The sequence below is a fragment of the Anomaloglossus baeobatrachus genome, chromosome 2, assembly GCF_048569485.1.
Source record: "Anomaloglossus baeobatrachus isolate aAnoBae1 chromosome 2, aAnoBae1.hap1, whole genome shotgun sequence".
Classification (NCBI taxonomy): Eukaryota; Metazoa; Chordata; class Amphibia; order Anura; family Aromobatidae; genus Anomaloglossus; species Anomaloglossus baeobatrachus.
The window spans coordinates 653,594,729-653,611,866 of record NC_134354.1 but is presented as its reverse complement, the minus strand read 5'-3'; the positions used below and the strand labels follow the sequence as shown (position 1 = coordinate 653,611,866).

The 17,138-nt window shown below is 53.4% G+C and overlaps 1 protein-coding gene across 1 annotated transcript in view; it reads left to right on the top strand.

Annotated features, from left to right (window-relative positions):
- The first annotated feature begins 203 nt into the window (after positions 1–203).
- PRIM1 (DNA primase subunit 1) overlaps positions 204–17,138 on the top strand; it is a 157,426-nt gene continuing 140,491 nt past the window's right edge. Inside the window, exons 1-3 of the mRNA XM_075337039.1 lie at positions 204–378; positions 1,805–1,962; positions 4,731–4,837. Of these exons, the coding sequence (XP_075193154.1) occupies positions 270–378; positions 1,805–1,962; positions 4,731–4,837 (374 nt within the window). The 5' untranslated portion in view covers positions 204–269. The remainder of the gene's footprint in view (positions 379–1,804; positions 1,963–4,730; positions 4,838–17,138) is intronic.

The following is a 17,138-nucleotide window of genomic DNA, read 5'->3' as shown; positions in this document are numbered from 1 at the left end:
ACCCCCCCACTCCCCTCCACTCGGAGCTAATATTTCCCCTGTGACTTGTCAGCTATGAGCCGCGTACGAGACGAACAATTTTCTGCTAAATAAATAACACGGAGTTGTGCGCTTATTGCAGCATTAGAAGACGGAAAACTACATCTCCCATAACGCGCAGTAAGGAACCGGAAGTGACGTCGCAGTTATGGCAGCGGGGAGGGCGTGTCTTGGTGTTTCCCGCGTAGTTTGTGTTGTTGCTGTCAGAATCAGAAGGTCCGGGCTGCAGCATGGATCTGTCGGTGTATGACTCGGCCGGGCTGCCGGACCTGCTGCCGCTCTACTACCGGAGGCTGTTTCCCTTCTCTCAGTACTACCGATGGCTGAACTACGGGGGCGGTGAGAGGCGCTGATATAATTATAGGGCACAAACCCACCTAGACCAGGCGTTATCGCCTCTGCCGACAACCCCCCCCCCCCCCCCCCCCCCCCCCCGCCTCGGCTTGTGTGTGTGTGTGTGTGTGTGTGTGTGTGTGTGTGTGTGTGTGTGTGAACTGTAAGGCTGCGATTTTCTTTCCAGTGAAAGCACAGCCCGGGAAACCGCCAACATGAACGGATGATAAAGGCCAGAGATTGTGTGATATAGGGGGATATAGAGTGTGTTTGTGATATATGAGGAGGTGTAGCGTGTGCGTCGCGCAGGGGGGGCGAGAGGTGTAGCGCGTGCGTCGCGCAGGGGGGGCGAGAGGTGTAGCGCGTGCGTCGCGCAGGGGGGGCGAGAGGTGTAGCGCGTGCGTCGCGCAGGGGGGGCGAGAGGTGTAGCGCGTGCGTCGCGCAGGGGGGGCGAGAGGTGTAGCGCGTGCGTCGCGCAGGGGGGGCGAGAGGTGTAGCGCGTGCGTCGCGCAGGGGGGGCGAGAGGTGTAGCGCGTGCGTCGCGCAGGGGGGGCGAGAGGTGTAGCGCGTGCGTCGCGCAGGGGGGCGAGAGGTGTAGCGCGTGCGTCGCGCAGGGGGGCGAGAGGTGTAGCGCGTGCGTCGCGCAGGGGGGCGAGAGGTGTAGCGTTACACGTGGGGTTTCAGCATCTTGGGATAAATAGAAGTGGGTCAGGGGCAATCTTTAATGAACGCTCCTCGTAGCATCATAAAATTGTGTCCCGTTATCTTCTTGGCATGGGCTATGGCTGAGGAGTTGCCTGAAGCTTTCGCTCACCAAGCACATTGCCAAGACTTGGATGGAATGGTGCGCAGCCGCCAACACTGGGCTCTGCAGTGATGGGTCACACTTCTAATAGTGGGATCTGGGTTCGGCAAATATACGGTAGTATTCTGACCTGACTGCGTTGTGCCGGCTGTAATGCTGTAAGACGGCTGATGCTATGGGCTTGGTTTTCATGTTGATCACTGGTTCGCTTAGGCCTCTTAGTTCCAGGGAATCTTAATGCATCGTTTCACAGTTATTTTGTAGGACTTTATTCTTCCATCTTTGTGGTATCTGTTCAGGGAAGGCTTTTTCTGTTCCCCAGTGCATAAAACACATCCATAAAGTCCTGGTTGGATGATGAACCTGACCAGTCGCGCAGAGCCCGGACCTCAGCCCCAACCAACACTTTTGGCTTGAACTAGATAGGTCCGTGCTCTTGTGGATAGTTGGGCAGAAATTCCCACAAACCCTGCAAAATCCAGTAACCAGCCATCGCAGAAGAGTGCAGCGTGCTGTGTACAGACCACACAATGGAGTAGGGGCTGGTATTTTGGCCGACCCTGTGTATTGTCTCTTCTGTGATAATAGTTGCGGTGTATGTCATAAACCTACTTGTTTGTCTTCCAGTTGTAAAGAATTACTTCCCAAACAGAGAGTTCAGTTTCACCCTGAAAGACGACATATACGTGCGCTACCAGTCCTTTAATAACATGAATGAGCTGGAGAAGGAGATGCAGAAGATGAATCCCTACAAAATCGACATAGGCGCAGTGTATTCACACAAGGTCATTACTATTATGTGCTCTTTACTAATGCACAATTCTGTGTGGAGACCAGTGCAAAAGTCACATGGCCTGTGTGATCTATAGACCTCAAAACAGCACAAGCAATCACTGTACCCAATAGTCAAATATATATAAATGCTGCACCTGTCAGCCATAACAGTAACACCATTATTGTGTAGCTGCCCCTCGTTCTGCCTTTACAGCTCTGACCCTTTAAGGCCTCCTTCACACATCCGTGTCTCCGGTACGTGTGATGTCCATTTTCACACATACTGGAGACACGGGCACGCGTAGACCGATTAAAATCAATGGGTTTGTGCACACGTGCGTTTTTTGCCATAGATTGTGTGTAAGTGTGGAGCATAATTGTGTCCTTGTGCTCCACACGTTGACATGTCTGTTTTTTCTCCAGCAACACGGGTGTCACACCGACCGCACGGATTTGATCCGTGTGACACGTACCAGAGAAAACCACGTTTCTGTGAAAATGAATTTCTACACTCACCTTCTCCCGCCCTGCTGTCTCTGCTGCTGCTGTCACTTGCTTCCTACCTCCGCTCATTATGCTTATCGCATATACACAACACAGAGGACCGGAAGCAGCAGCACCAGGGACAGGTGAGCAGAAAGTTCCTGATCTCCATGTGCTATCATGGATAGCATACGGAGAACACACGTGCCAAAATCACGGCACATGGAGGGCAATACGCACCTTTTGCACGTCCATGAAAAATGTGTGTGGTTTTCACGGAGGTGTGAAAGATCCCTAAAGGTGGCTTTACACGCTACGATATCGCTAAAGCACATGCGGCCGTGTTAGCGATGTCGTCGTGTGTGACACCTATGAGCGATTTTGAATCATCGCAAAAACGTTCAAAATCGCTAATCCGTGACATGCCCCCCTATTCCCAATTATCGTTGCTGCTGCAGTAACAATATTCGTCGTCGTTCCTGCGGCAACACACATCGCTATGTGTGACACTGCAGGAATGAGGAACCTCACCTTACCTGCGGCCGCTGCTAATGAGGAAGGAAGGAGGTGGGCGGGATGTTACGTCCCACTTATCTCCACCCCTCCGCTTTCATTGGGCGGCAGCTTAGTGACGTCGCTGTGATGACGAACGAACCGCCCCCTTAGAAAGGAGGCGGTTCGCCGGTCACAGCGACGTCGCTAGGCAGGTAAGTAGTGTGACGTGTCCGCGCGATTTTGTGCGCCATGGGCAACGATTTGCCTGTGTCGCACAAACGATGGGGGCGGGTACGCACGCTAGCGATTTCGCTAGCGAGATCGTAGCGTGTAAAGCTACCCTAAGGTGGGGTCCACAAGACTTCTGAAGGCAACCTATGGTATTTGGCACCAAGACATTAGCAGCAGATCCTCTGAGACACAAGATGGCTTCTTCACAGTTGCTCAATTGCATTGAGATCTGTGAGATTTCGGGAATAAGACCACTGCCTTGTAATACTTTTGCACCTTATGGGGTGTACTTCGTTTGCTGCAATCTTTAGATAAGGGCTTTGTGATATGTCATAATGATGTCAAAGAAAATTGTTCATCAGATCAGGCCACCTTCTACCATTGCTTTGTGGTCCATTGTTGGTGCTTTTGGTGATGGTCAGGGGTCAGCATGGGCACATCCATACACAGTGGTGATGCACTTGTGTTCTGAAATCTTTTGGCATAGCAACTTTTCCAGCAATTTGTTATAGTAGCTCCTCTGTGGGATCAGACCACACAAGCGTGCCTCTGCCCTCCACGTCTTAGGGTACCGTCACACTTTAGCGACGCTCCAGCGATCTCACCAGCGATCTGACCTGGGCAGGATCACTGGTGCGTCGCTACATGGTCGCTGGTGAGCTGTCAATCAGGCAGATCTCACCAGCGACTAGTGACCAGCCCCCAGCGACGCGTGGAAGCGATGCTGCGCTTGGTAACTAAGGTAAATATTGGGTAACCAAGCGCTTGGTTACCCGATATTTACCTTGGTTACAAGCGCACACCGCTTAGCGCTGGCTCCCTGCACTCGTAGCCAGAGTACACATCGGGTTAATAAGCAAACCGCTTTGCTTATTTACCCGATGTGTACTCTGGCTACGTGTGCAGGAAGCCAGCACTGGCAGCGTGAGAGGGGCGGACGCTAGTAATCAAGGTAAATATCGGGTAACCAAGCAAAGCACTTCGCTTGGTTACCCGATATTTACCTTGGTTACAGCTTACCGCAGGCTGCCAGACGCTGGCTCCCTGCACATTCAGATCGTTGCTCTCTCGCTGTCAAACACAGCGATGTGTGCTCATCAGCGGGAGAGCAACGTCCAAAAAATGAACCAGCACTGTGTGTAACGAGCAGTGATCTCACAGCAGGAGCCAGATCGCTACTCAGTGTCACACACAGCGAAATCGCTAATGAGGTCACTGGTGTGTCACAAAAACCGTGACTCAGCAGCAATCTCGCTATGTCAGAAGTACCCCTTAGTGAGGCTTGTGCACCCACGACCTTCTGCTTTGGAGATTCTCTGATCCCGATCATTACAATCTGCCTTATGTTTGTCCATTTTCCTGCTTCCATCAAATCATCCTCAAGATCTGTCTGTTCACGTGCAATCTATTATATCCTGCACCATGGCAGATACCATGGGATAATACATGGCATTTTTACAGCTTTCAGTGGTTTTATTTTTGCGGCTAATCGGTGTATGGGGTTTTTAAACTATTGCTGGCAAGAAAACTCCACCTAATATAGCATCATTTCTGTTAATAATTTCCACAGCCCAGTCTGCACAACTCTGTGAAATCTGGAACCTTTCAAGCTCAGGAGAAGGAGCTGGTGTTTGATATCGATATGACAGATTACGACGATGTGCGGAGATGCTGCAGGTAATAATATACTCTGTCATCTCTACCTTTAATTCTGTCACTTTTTCTTTAGATTTATTTTGCATCTGACCTTTTGTTCTGAATTTGCACTTTCATTTTAAAGATTCTGGTTGCTTAGTAACTTATGTAAAACTTTTATATTTTGATGATTACCGTATTTTTCGGACCATAAGACGCACTTTTTTTCCCCCAAATGTTGGGGGAAAGTTGGGGGTGCGTCTTATGGTCTGACTATAGGGCTGCGGCCGGGAACGAGGGTGCTGTGGTGGAGCGGGTCATCGGGGACACGAGCAGGCAGCAGCAGGGCCTGCCGTGACCACGTGGGCCCGCTCATTACATATGCACGCCCATCCTCCCGGCCATCTCTCAGCGCAGAAGCCGGCGCTGACAGGTGGGCGGAAGGATGAGTGGGGACCCGCGCATAGTAAAGAGCCGGCCGCATGATCACCCCTGGCAATTACAGCCTGGAGTGATCATGTGCGGCTGTATTCACTGCCCCCCGCGCGTCATTACCAGCGCGGGGTGCAGTGAATCAGTACACTCACCCGTCCCCGTGTGTGGAGCCGCCCCCCTGCAGCACGCGATGTCTTCATGTCTGTGCCGGTCAGCTGATCTGTGCTGAGCTGGTCAGCTGATCGGCACAGACAGGAAGACATCGCGTGCTGCAGGGGGCCGGCTCCACACACACAGGTCAGCGTGCCAGAGAGGAAGATGTGATCGGTGCTGCAGGGAGTGAGGAAAAGGTGAGTATAAACGTTTATTTTTTTTCTCTGTGCTATAGGATACAGGCCATATACCAGGATGGTATATGAGCACGATGGGGGCATATAGGATGGGGGCATATAGCAGGATGGGAGTATGTGAACAGGCTGGATGGAGGGGGGGATGTGAACAGGCTGGATGGAGGGGGGGGGATGTGAACAGGCTGGATGGAGGGGGGGGGATGTGAACAGGCTGGATGGAGGGGGGGGTATGTGAACAGGCTGGATGGAGGGGGGGTATGTGAACAGGCTGGATGGAGGGGGGGTATGTGAACAGGCTGGATGGAGGGGGGGTATGTGAACAGGCTGGATGGGGGGGTATGTGAACAGGCTGGATGGGGGGGGATGTGAACAGGCTGGATGGGGGGGGGATGTGAACAGGCTGGATGGGGGGGGATGTGAACAGGCTGGATGGGGGGGGGATGTGAACAGGCTGGATGGAGGGGGGGGGGATGTGAACAGGCTGGATGGAGGGGGGGGGGATGTGAACAGGCTGGATGGAGGGGGGGGGATGTGAACAGGCTGGATGGGGGGGGGGATGTGAACAGGCTGGATGGGGGGGGGGGATGTGAACAGGCTGGATGGGGGGGGGATGTGAACAGGCTGGATGGGGGGGGGATGTGAACAGGCTGGATGGGGGGGGGATGTGAACAGGCTGGATGGGGGGGGATGTGAACAGGCTGGATGGGGGGGGGATGTGAACAGGCTGGATGGAGGGGGGGGGATGTGAACAGGCTGGATGGAGGGGGGGGGATGTGAACAGGCTGGATGGAGGGGGGGGGATGTGAACAGGCTGGATGGAGGGGGGGGGATGTGAACAGGCTGGATGGGGGGGGGGGATGTGAACAGGCTGGATGGGGGGGGGGGATGTGAACAGGCTGGATGGGGGGGGGATGTGAACAGGCTGGATGGGGGGGGGATGTGAACAGGCTGGATGGGGGGGCGATGTGAACAGGCTGGATGGGGGGGGGTGTGAACAGGCTGGATTGGATGGGGGGGGGATGTGAACAGGCTGGATGGGGGGGGATGTGAACAGGCTGGATGGGGGGGGGATGTGAACAGGCTGGATGGGGGGGGGATGTGAACAGGCTGGATGGGGGGGGGATGTGAACAGGCTGGATGGGGGGGGGGGGATGTGAACAGGCTGGATGGGGGGGGGATGTGAACAGGCTGGATCGGGGGGGGGGGTATGTGAACAGGCTGGATGGGGGGGTATGTGAACAGGCTGGATGGGGAGGGTATGTGAACAGGCTGGATGGGTGGGTATGTGAACAGGCTGGATGGGTGGGGTATGTGAACAGGCTGGATGGGGGGGGTATGTGAACAGGCTGGATGGGGGGGGTATGTGAACAGGCTGGATGGGGGGGTATGTGAACAGGCTGGATGGGGGGGGTATGTGAACAGGCTGGATGGGGGGGGTATGTGAACAGGCTGGATGGGGGGGGTATGTGAACAGGCTGGATGGGGGTTTATAGCAGGATCATATACAAGGCAGGAGGATCATTACCAGGATGGGGTACCTTAGTAGAAAATTTGGGGACATTACCCCCATAACAGTTTCAGCAGCAGATCCTCGCCCCATAACAGTGTGTCATGACCACATTTTTTGCTTAAAGTTTTATTTTCCCATTTTCCTCCTCTAAAACCAGGGTGCGTCTTATAGTCCGGTGCGTCTTATAGTCCGAAAAATACGGTATATGCTACTTACTAATATGCTTTTTGATTCCTATTTTCTCGGCCATCTTTTTTTTTTCCCCAATTTTAAGATTTTGATTTTTATCTTTGGAGAAACCAACATAGAATCAAATATAATTTTCCAAGAATATATAGACAAAACTTATCAAAATATAACATTGTGTGTTAAAGTAGTGATGTAAAAAGAAAGTAGACGGGCTTAGAATAGGAAGAAAAGTAGATGATAGACCATGGGGACCACATTGAAGCTTCGTGGAGATGGGTGGAAAAATCCAAGTAGTATTAAACGTAGATGCATGCGCAGAACACCCCAGTGTATTTCGATAGGTTGGATGGAAGGAAGAATTCCCGATGTAACCACTTAGTTGCGGTTGTGGCAATGTCCGTTTGCGACTTGACCATCAATGTCTTCCATCGGATGTGTTAAATTATCAAATCTGTTGGGGCGCTTCTATATATAAGATGACTGTATACGTTTTGGCCTTCTACGTATTTGTATTTCTTTGTCGCTCCATTGGGAGACCCAGACAATTGGGTGTATAGCTTCTGCCTCCGGAGGCCACACAAAGTATTACACTTTAAAAAGTGTAACCCCTCCCCTCTGCCTATACACCCTCCCGTGGATCACGGGCTCCTCAGTTTTATGCTTTGTGTGGAAGGAGGCACACATCCACTCATGCATTCTCATATTAGTTATGTCGGTTGGAAGAAAAGAGGGCCCCCACGGGGCCCCCGGCATGTTCCCTTCTCACCCCACTATGTCGGCGGTGTTGTTAAGGTTGAGGTACCCATTGCGGGTACAAAGGCCGGAGCCTCATGCCGTCTCCTTCACCATCCCTTAGCGGCTCTGGGAGAAGTGGGATCCTGAACGGTCAGCCATTTGCTGGGACCGTGCTCCCTCCGCAGCCCCTGTGGGAATCTGCCGGACCGGAGTCTATTCAACCTCAGGGACCGGGCCCTGCAACTCTAAGGTACTCTGTGTCCCCATTGGGGAATATGCAGGAGCGCACCTTCTTCCCAGACGCTGCGGCAGCTGCTGAATTGAGAAGACCGGCGGACTTCCGCGCCGACCGTGCCTGCTTGTCGGGCGCGGTCTCAAATTTAGTCCCTGGCTTCATCGCGGCCTAGTCGCAAAAATCCCGCCCCCGGGCCTGCCTGTCAGGGGTAAGGGCGGGACTGCCGACCTGACGTCGGGTGTGAGGGCTGGAGCATCCTGCATGTTTCCTCCCCCCTCACTGATCACTGTGGGGACCCCAGATTCCCGCACTTTCCTGGCGCCGCCCACGGCTCCACTCCTCCCCTGAGATCTCCGGCAGCCATTTTTTGGGCATTCTGCCGGTGGAGGATTCTCAGGAACAGCTCTGCAGCTCCAGGGGACCTAAAGCTGGGAATCTGGAGGCACACACTCCGCTTGTTAGCGGTCGGTAAGCCACACCGGTCACCCGGTGCTGGTCCCCCCCAGGGTGCCGGAATAGATACGTATTTATATATATATATATATATATATTTCTGTTCGGTCGGGCTGTATACCCTGTTTTTGCCCATATACCCTCAGTGATCATTCTCCTAGGAGACAACAGCATGTCGTCCACAAGGAGCAAAGCTGTTAAGGCACAGGGTTTTTTTATGGCCTGTACCTCTTGTGGGGCTATGTTACCTGCGGGTTCCACCTACCCTCACTGTGAGCAATGCTCGACCCCTGTTTCACTTGCTCAGCCGGAGCCTCGGTCACTAGTGGACCCCTCGGCTCATGTAGACCCCCCTGCTCCCCCTGTCCAGGTGGCAGGGACAGAGTTCTCCTCTTTTGCTGAGAAACTCTGAGTCACTTTCACAATCCATGGCTCAGTCTATGGACAAATGGTCTGCCAAGCTGCTAGAGGCTTTGCAGTCCAGACCGGTCCTTACACAGGCCCCGGCCCCTGTTGGATCGTCACCTCCAGGCCCCTCTTGGTCTGAGCCGCAGCGCGCTCCCAGGTTGGGCCCTAGATCCCACGCGGAGGACTCCTGCCAGGACCACAGTCCTAGACAGGCTAAGCGGGCTCGCTGGGAATCTTCCCCGACTTCTTCACGCTGCTCGGGTTCCCAGCTTGAGGACTCTCTGGAGGACGAGGCGGACATCGCAGCTCAGGGTTCTGACCCTGACGTCGCCCTTAACCTTGATACACCTGAGGGGGACGCATTAGTGAATGATCTTATCTCGTCCATCAACCAGGTGTTGGATCTCTCTCCCCCGCCTCCTACTGTGGAGGAATCGGCGTCTCAGCAGGAGAAACACCAGTTTCGGTTCCCCAAACATACACGTAGTGCGTTCTTCGATCACTCTAAATTCAGAGACGCTGTCCAGAAGCCCAGAGCGGTTCCGGACAAGCGCTTTACTAAGCGCCTCACTGACACGCGTTACCCCTTCCCCGCTGAAGTCGTTAAGGGGTGGGCTCAATGTCCCAAGGTGGATCCTCCAGTCTCTAGATTGGCGGCTAGATCTGTGGTATCGGTGGCAGATGGCTCATCGCTAAAGGATGCCACTGACAGGCAGATAGAGCTCCTGGTGAAGTCCATCTTTGAGGCCACGGGCGCCTCTTTTGCCCCGGCCTTTGCAGCCGTGTGGGCACTCCAAGCTATCTCGGCTTGTCTGACTGAGATTAATGCTGTCACACGTAATTCTGCTCCGCAAGTTGCGTCTTTGACTTCTCAAGCGTCAGCTTTTTCTTCCTACGCCATGAACGCAGTCCTAGACTCGGCTAGCCGTATAGCTGTGGCATCCGCTAACTCTGTGGCAGTCCGCAGGGCCAAGTGGCTGCGCGAATGGAAGGCAGACTCGGCCTCCAAGAGGTTCTTAACCGGTTTGCCGTTTTCTGGCGAACGCTTGTTTGGTGAACGATTGGATGAAATTATTAAGGAATCCAAGGGAAAGGACTCCTCCTTACCCCAGTCCAGACCTAAGAGACCTCAACAACTGAAAATACAATCGAGGTTTTGGTCCTTTCGTCCCTCCGCCAAGCCCCAATCCTCTTCGTCCAGCAGGCAGGAGAAAGGCCAGAGGAACTCCTATGCGTGGCGGTCCAAGTCACGCCCCCAAAAGGCCGCAGGAGGCACTACCTCCAAGGCGGCCTCCTCATGACTCTCGGCATCCCCTAACCACATCCTCGGTCGGTGGCAGGCTCTCCCGCTTTGGCGACGCCTCGTGGCCACATGTTCAAGACCAATGGGTGAGAGACATTCTGTCTCACGGTTACAGGATAGAGTTCAGCTACCGTCCTGCAGCTCGTTTCTTCAGAACCTCTCCGCCCCCCGCTCAGGCCGACGCACTTTTTCAGGCGGTGGATGCTCTGAAGACAGAAGGAGTTGTGACCCCCGTTCCCCTTCAGGAACATGGTCGCGGCTTTTACTCCAACTTGTTTGTGGTGCCAAAAAAGGACGGATCATTTCGTCCCGTTCTGGACCTCAAACTGCTCAACAAACACGTGAGAACCAGAAGGTTTCGGATGGAATCTCTCCGCTCGGTCATCGCCTCGATGTCACAAGGAGACTTCCTAGCATCGATCGACATCAAAGATGCTTATCTCCACGTGCCGATCGCACCCGAACATCAACGCTTCTTGCGTTTCGCCATCAGGGACGAACACCTTCAGTTCGTGGCATTGCCTTTCGGCCTGGCGACAGCCCCACACGTTTTCACCAAAGTCATGGCATCCGTCGTGGCGGTCCTACACTCTCAGGGTCACTCGGTGATTCCCTACCTAGACGATCTCCTAGTCAGGGCCCCTTCTCGGGTGGCGTGTCAACACAGCCTTACAGTCGCTCTGACGACTCTCCAGCAGTTCGGGTGGATCATCAACTTCCCAAAATCCAAGTTGACACCGACCCAATCACTGACTTACCTCGGGATGGAGTTTCATACACAGTCAGCGGTAGTTAAGCTACCGCAAGACAAACGACTTTCTCTGCAGGCAGGGGAGCAATCACTTCTTCGGAGTCAGTCACACCCCTTAAGGCGCCTCATGCACTTCCTAGGGAAGATGGTGGCAGCGATGGAGGCAGTGCCGTTCGCGCAATTCCATCTACGGCAGCTCCAATGGGACATTCTCCGCAAATGGGACAGGAGGCCGGCTTCCCTCGACAGGAACGTCTCTTTCCCTTGCAACCAAGACGTCACTTCAGTGGTGGCTCCTTCCCAATTCTCTATCGCAGGGAAAATCCTTCCTACCCCCAACCTGGGCTGTGGTCACCACGGACGCGAGCCTGTCAGGGTGGGGAGCGTTTTTTCTCCACCACAGGGCTCAGGGAACCTGGACTCCGATAGTCTTCCCTTCAGATCAATGTTCTGGAAATAAGGGCAGTGTATCTAGCCCTATTGGCTTTTCAGCGGTGGCTGGAGGGCAGGCAGATCCGTATCCAGTCGGACAACGCCACTGCCGTCGCATACATCAACCACCAAGGCGGCACTCGCAGTCGTCAAGCCTTCCAGGAAGTCCGGCGGATTCTGCAGTGGGTGGAAGCCACAGCCTCCACCATCTCCGCAGTTCACATCCCGGGCGTAGAAAACTGGGAAGCAGATTTTCTCAGTCGTCAGGGCATGGATGCGGGGGAATGGTCTCTGCACCCAGAAGTGTTTCGAGAGATCTGTCGCCGCTGGGGAACGCCAGACGTCGATCTCATGGCGTCACGGCACAACAACAAAGTCCCGGCATTCATGGCACGGTCTCAGGATCACAGAGCTCTGGCGGCGGACGCGTTAGTTCAGGACTGGTCGCAGTTCCGACTGCCTTATGTGTTTCCTCCTCTGGCGATGCTGCCCAGAGTGTTACGCAAGATCAGGTCCGACTGCCGTCGCGCCATTCTCGTCGCTCCAGACTGGCCGAGGCGGTCGTGGTACCCGGATCTGTGGCATCTCACGGTGGGTCAGCCGTGGGCGCTTCCAGACCGCCCAGACTTACTGTCACAAGGGCCATTTTTCCATCTGAATTCTGTGGCCCTCAACCTGACTGTGTGGCCATTGAGTCCTGGCTCCTAGCGTCTTCAGGGCTATCTCAGGATGTCATTGCCACCATGAGACAGGCCAGGAAGCCAACGTCCGCCAAGATCTATTACAGGTCTTGGCAAATCTTCTTATCCTGGTGCTCTGATAACGGTTTTCCTCCATGGCCGTTTGCCTTACCCACTTTTCTTTCATTCCTCCAATCCGGAATGGACAAGGGTTTGTCACTCGGCTCTCTCAAGGGCCAAGTATCGGCGCTCTCCGTATTTTTTCAAAAGCGTCTAGCCAGGCTTCCGCAGGTCCGCACGTTCCTGCAGGGAGTTTGCCACATAGTCCCACCTTACAAGCGTCCGCTGGAACCCTGGGATCTTAACAGGGTGCTAACGGCTCTTCAGATACCACCTTTCGAGCCGCTGCGGGATGTCTCTTTATCACGTCTTTCGCAAAAGGTGGCCTTTCTAGTGGCAATTACATCACTCCGGAGAGTGTCTGAGCTTGCAGCGCTGTCATGCAAAGCACCCTTCCTGGTGTTTCACCAGGATAAGGTGGTTCTGCGTCCGGTTCCGGAATTTCTCCCTAAGGTGGTATCTACTTTTCATCTCAATCAGGATATCTCCTTACCTTCATTTTGCCCTAATCCAATTCACCAATGTGAAAAGGATTTGCACTCTTTGGATCTGGTGAGAGCACTCCGGCTCTACGTGTCTCGCACGGCGCCTCTGCGTCGTTCAGATGCGCTTTTTGTTCTTGTCGCTGGCCAGCGTAAGGGTTCGCAGGCTTCCAAGTCAACCTTGGCTCGGTGGATCAAGGAACCGATTCTTGAAGCCTACCGTTCTTCTGGGCTTCCGCTTCCTTCAGGGCTGAAAGCCCATTCTACCAGAGCCGTGGGTGCGTCCTGGGCATTGCGGCACAGGGCTACGGCTCAGCAGGTGTGTCAGGCAGCGACGTGGTCTAGTCTGCACACTTTCACGAAGCACTGTCAAGTGCATACCTATGCTTCGGCAGACGCCAGTCTAGGTAGGCGAGTCCTTCAGGCGGCGGTTGCCCACCTGTAAGAGGAGGGCCGTTCGGCTCTTTTTATTGAGGTATTCTTTTACCCACCCAGGGACTGCTTTTGGACGTCCCAATTGTCTGGGTCTCCCAATGGAGCGACAAAGAAGGGAATTTTGTTTACTTACCGTAAATTCCTTTTCTTCTAGCTCCTATTGGGAGACCCAGCACCCGCCCCTGTTCCCTTCGGGCTGGTTGTTCTTTTGTGTACACATGTTGTTCATGTTGAATTGTTCTTTTGGTTCATGGTTCAGTTCTCCGAACATCCTTCGGATTGAATTTACCCTAGACCAATTTATAAGTTTTCTCCTTCCTGCTTTTGCACCAAAACTGAGGAGCCCGTGATCCACGGGAGGGTGTATAGGCAGAGGGGAGGGGTTACACTTTTTAAAGTGTAATACTTTGTGTGGCCTCCGGAGGCAGAAGCTATACACCCAATTGTCTGGGTCTCCCAATAGGAGCTAGAAGAAAAGGAATTTACGGTAAGGAAACAAAATTCCCTTCTTTTACCCTAGAAGCATTACCTGGATTATAAGTCTCCTTACCCATTTTGATGCTGTTGACCAGGAGAATCTTTACTCTGTAAACGTTCATTGAAGGCCTCTTGCCCAGCCTACCAGTATTGTACCCAGCACTGAGAAGTGGCAGGAGTCTACAGATGGGAGGTCTTTTTTTCTTCAGCGCTCTATTGGGAGACCCAGACGATTGGGGTATAGCTACTGCCCTCCGGAGGCCACACAAAGCACTACACTAAAAAGTGCAAGGCCCCTCCCCTTCTGGCTATACCCCCCCGTGATATCACGGGTTCTCCAGTTTTAGCTTTGTGTGCGAAGGAGGTCAGACATCCATGCATAGCTCCACAGATTTTAGTCAGCAGCAGCTGCTGACTATGTCGGATGGAAGAAAAGAGGGCCCATGTAGGGCCCCCAGCATGCTCCCTTCTCACCCGTGGATGGTGTTGTAAGGTTGAGGTACTTATTGCTAGTACAGAGGCCGGAGCCCACATGCTGTTTTCCTTCCCCATCCCCATGAGGGGCTCTGGGTGAAGTGGGATCTTACCGGTCTCCAGGCACAGAGACCGAGCTCCATCCACAGACCCAAAAGAACCTGCTGGATATGGAGCTGAGTATCGTCAGGGACAGGGCCCTGCTACATCAAGGTACTCTGTGTTCCCATGCACATCGCGCCCACACACACCAGCATTGCTGGGAGTGTTAGTGCGCCGGGGACAACAGCGCGGAGCGCTCGTGCTATTATTCACTGCAGCTTTGCTGAGTGAATTTATGTATTGAAAACGGCCGCGCCGGCCGCTGCTGGTTGTTTTTTACATTGTGGCGCGGCTGGGACTTGTGGTGCGCCGGGGGACTTCGGCGTCGGCCGTGCACATAGGACGGCCGCGCTTATTACTCGAGTCCCCGGCTTTGCGGCCTAGCTTTCGTTTCGTTCCCGCCCCAGCCCTGCCAGTCAGAGGAGGGGCGGGACGCTGTACAGTAGCTCAGCGCAGGGAGCTGGAGTCTGCTTTGCATTCTCCAGCCCCCTCTCACTGAACACAGTGAGACGCCGGGTTCCCGCTCTTGGCTGGGGCTCGCCCACGGCCCGCCCCTCTGCACAGGACGGGGAAGAGAAGCCGGCAGCCATTATGGTTTCCACTCTGGGAGAACGGAACCAGTCACAGGTTTTTGGGCGACCTCGCACCCGCTCTTGTGCGGGCGGTAAGCAACTGACACCACTAATGCTGAAGTGGGCTTTTGGGCTGTGTGCTGATATGCTATGCACTGTACTGTACTGTCGCTATTCTGGGCAACAGCAGCAAATAAGCAATGCTGCTGAGGCACAAGCTTTCAATGCTTCTTCGTTTGCATGTGCTGCAGTGTTTACTGTCAGATTGGGCAACAGCAGCAGTAGAGCAATTTGTGCTAAGGCACAAGCTTTCAATGCTGCTTCGCTTGCATGTGCTGCACGGTTTATTGTTATGATATACATTCACTGTATGTCGCTATTCTTGGCTAATGCGCCCAGATAAACAGACAAAAGCAGCAGTAGAGCAATGGTGCTATGGCACAAGTTTTCAATGCTGCTTGACTTGCATTGGCTGCAGTGTTTACTGTCATGCTTGTATGCTATACATTCACTGTATGTCGCTATCCTTGGCTGATGTTCCTGGATAAATAGACAACAGCAGCAGAAAGGCTAGGGTGCTAACGCGCAAGCTTTCAATGCTGCTTGGATTGCATGGGCTGCAGTGTTTACTGTCATGCTGTATGCTATACATTCACTGTATGTCGCTATCCTTGTCTCATGCTCCTAGATAAATAGACAACAGCAGCAGAAGAGCAAATGTGCCAAGCCACAAGTTTTCAATGCTGCGTGTACTACATGTGCTGAAGTGTTTATTTGTACTTCATGCTTGTATGACTATTCACTGTACGGTCGCTATCCTCGGCTAGGCTCTTAGATAGCTAGACAACAACAGCAGAAAAAGACAAGTTGCCAATGCACGGGCTTTCTATGCTGCTTGTACTGCATGTCATACGGTTTCAGGACCCCCAGTGCGTGCAATTGCTCAACCGGGGTCTCTGCTATATGTGGCCAAAGGAACCACCTGTGATCTCTGTCCAGAGACAGGGACGAAGTTGCAGTTTTTCCGCTGATATATTGTCTGTGACTATGACAGACATCTTACAGACTTTGCACCCCAAGCAGACCGTGGGCAATATGGTTGCAATGACCCTGGCCGCCCTGATCTGGAGCATCTCAAGGCGCCAGAGTGATTCCAGGCATCCCAGAGAGCAGGCATCCGACACGGTCGACAGTCCCAGATGGCCTAAGCGGGCTCGCTGGCATTAGCCCTCGACTACATCACTGGGCAAGGTCCCAGCTGGAGTACTCTCTGTACGATGAGGCAGACGTAGCTGTTCAGGACTCTGTTCCTGAGACCGCTCTCAATCCGGATACACCGGATGGTGACGCTATAGTGAATAATCTTATTGCGTCCATCAACGAAAGGTTGGGTATTTCTCCCTCAACTCCTCCAGTGGAGGGGTCAGCTTCACAGCAAGAGAAATCTCTATATATTGAGTACTTGTTTAGCACTCTGACTCCAGAGACGCAGTCCAGAAACGACACGCTTATCACGATAAGCGTTTCTCCGACCGTATTAATGAGACACGTGTCGCTCCCCCTGACGTGGTCAAGCGCTAGACCCAGTATCCAAATGTGGATCCCCCAATCTCCATGCTTGCAGCTAGATCTATAGTTGTAGTGGTGGATAGGACTTCACTTCAAAATGCCATTGACAGGCAGATTGGCCTCTGGTTGCAATCTGTCTATGAAGCTATCGGCAGGTCGGCTGCTCCGGCAGTCGCAGCCGTGAAGGCACTCCAAGCTATTTCAGCTAGTATTGCGCAGAGGGTCGCTGTCACAGGTACTCTCGGTCCCAGCAGCGTCTTTAACTCGCAATGTCGGCATGGCGAATCATGCTGTTATTGCTGTCCGAGACTCTACGAGCCGGACGTCAGTGGCATCCGCCAACTCCGTGTTTTTACGCAGAGGCTAGTAGTTGAGAGATTGGAACAGAGGCTGCTTCCAACGAAGTGCTTAACCAGGTTGCCTTTATCTAGTGATAGTCTGTTGGTAAGGGTTGAATGAAATCATTCAACTATCCAAGACGACTCAAAAAGCCCAGAAGGGCATAGATTCCTAGCGGGCTCAATTCACGCCCGGGGAAGGCAGCCGGAGGATCCGCTACCAAAGCGTTTTTCCTCATAATTTTCAGCCCTCTCACTCCGCAACCGCGGGGGGGCAGACTCCCCCGCTTTAG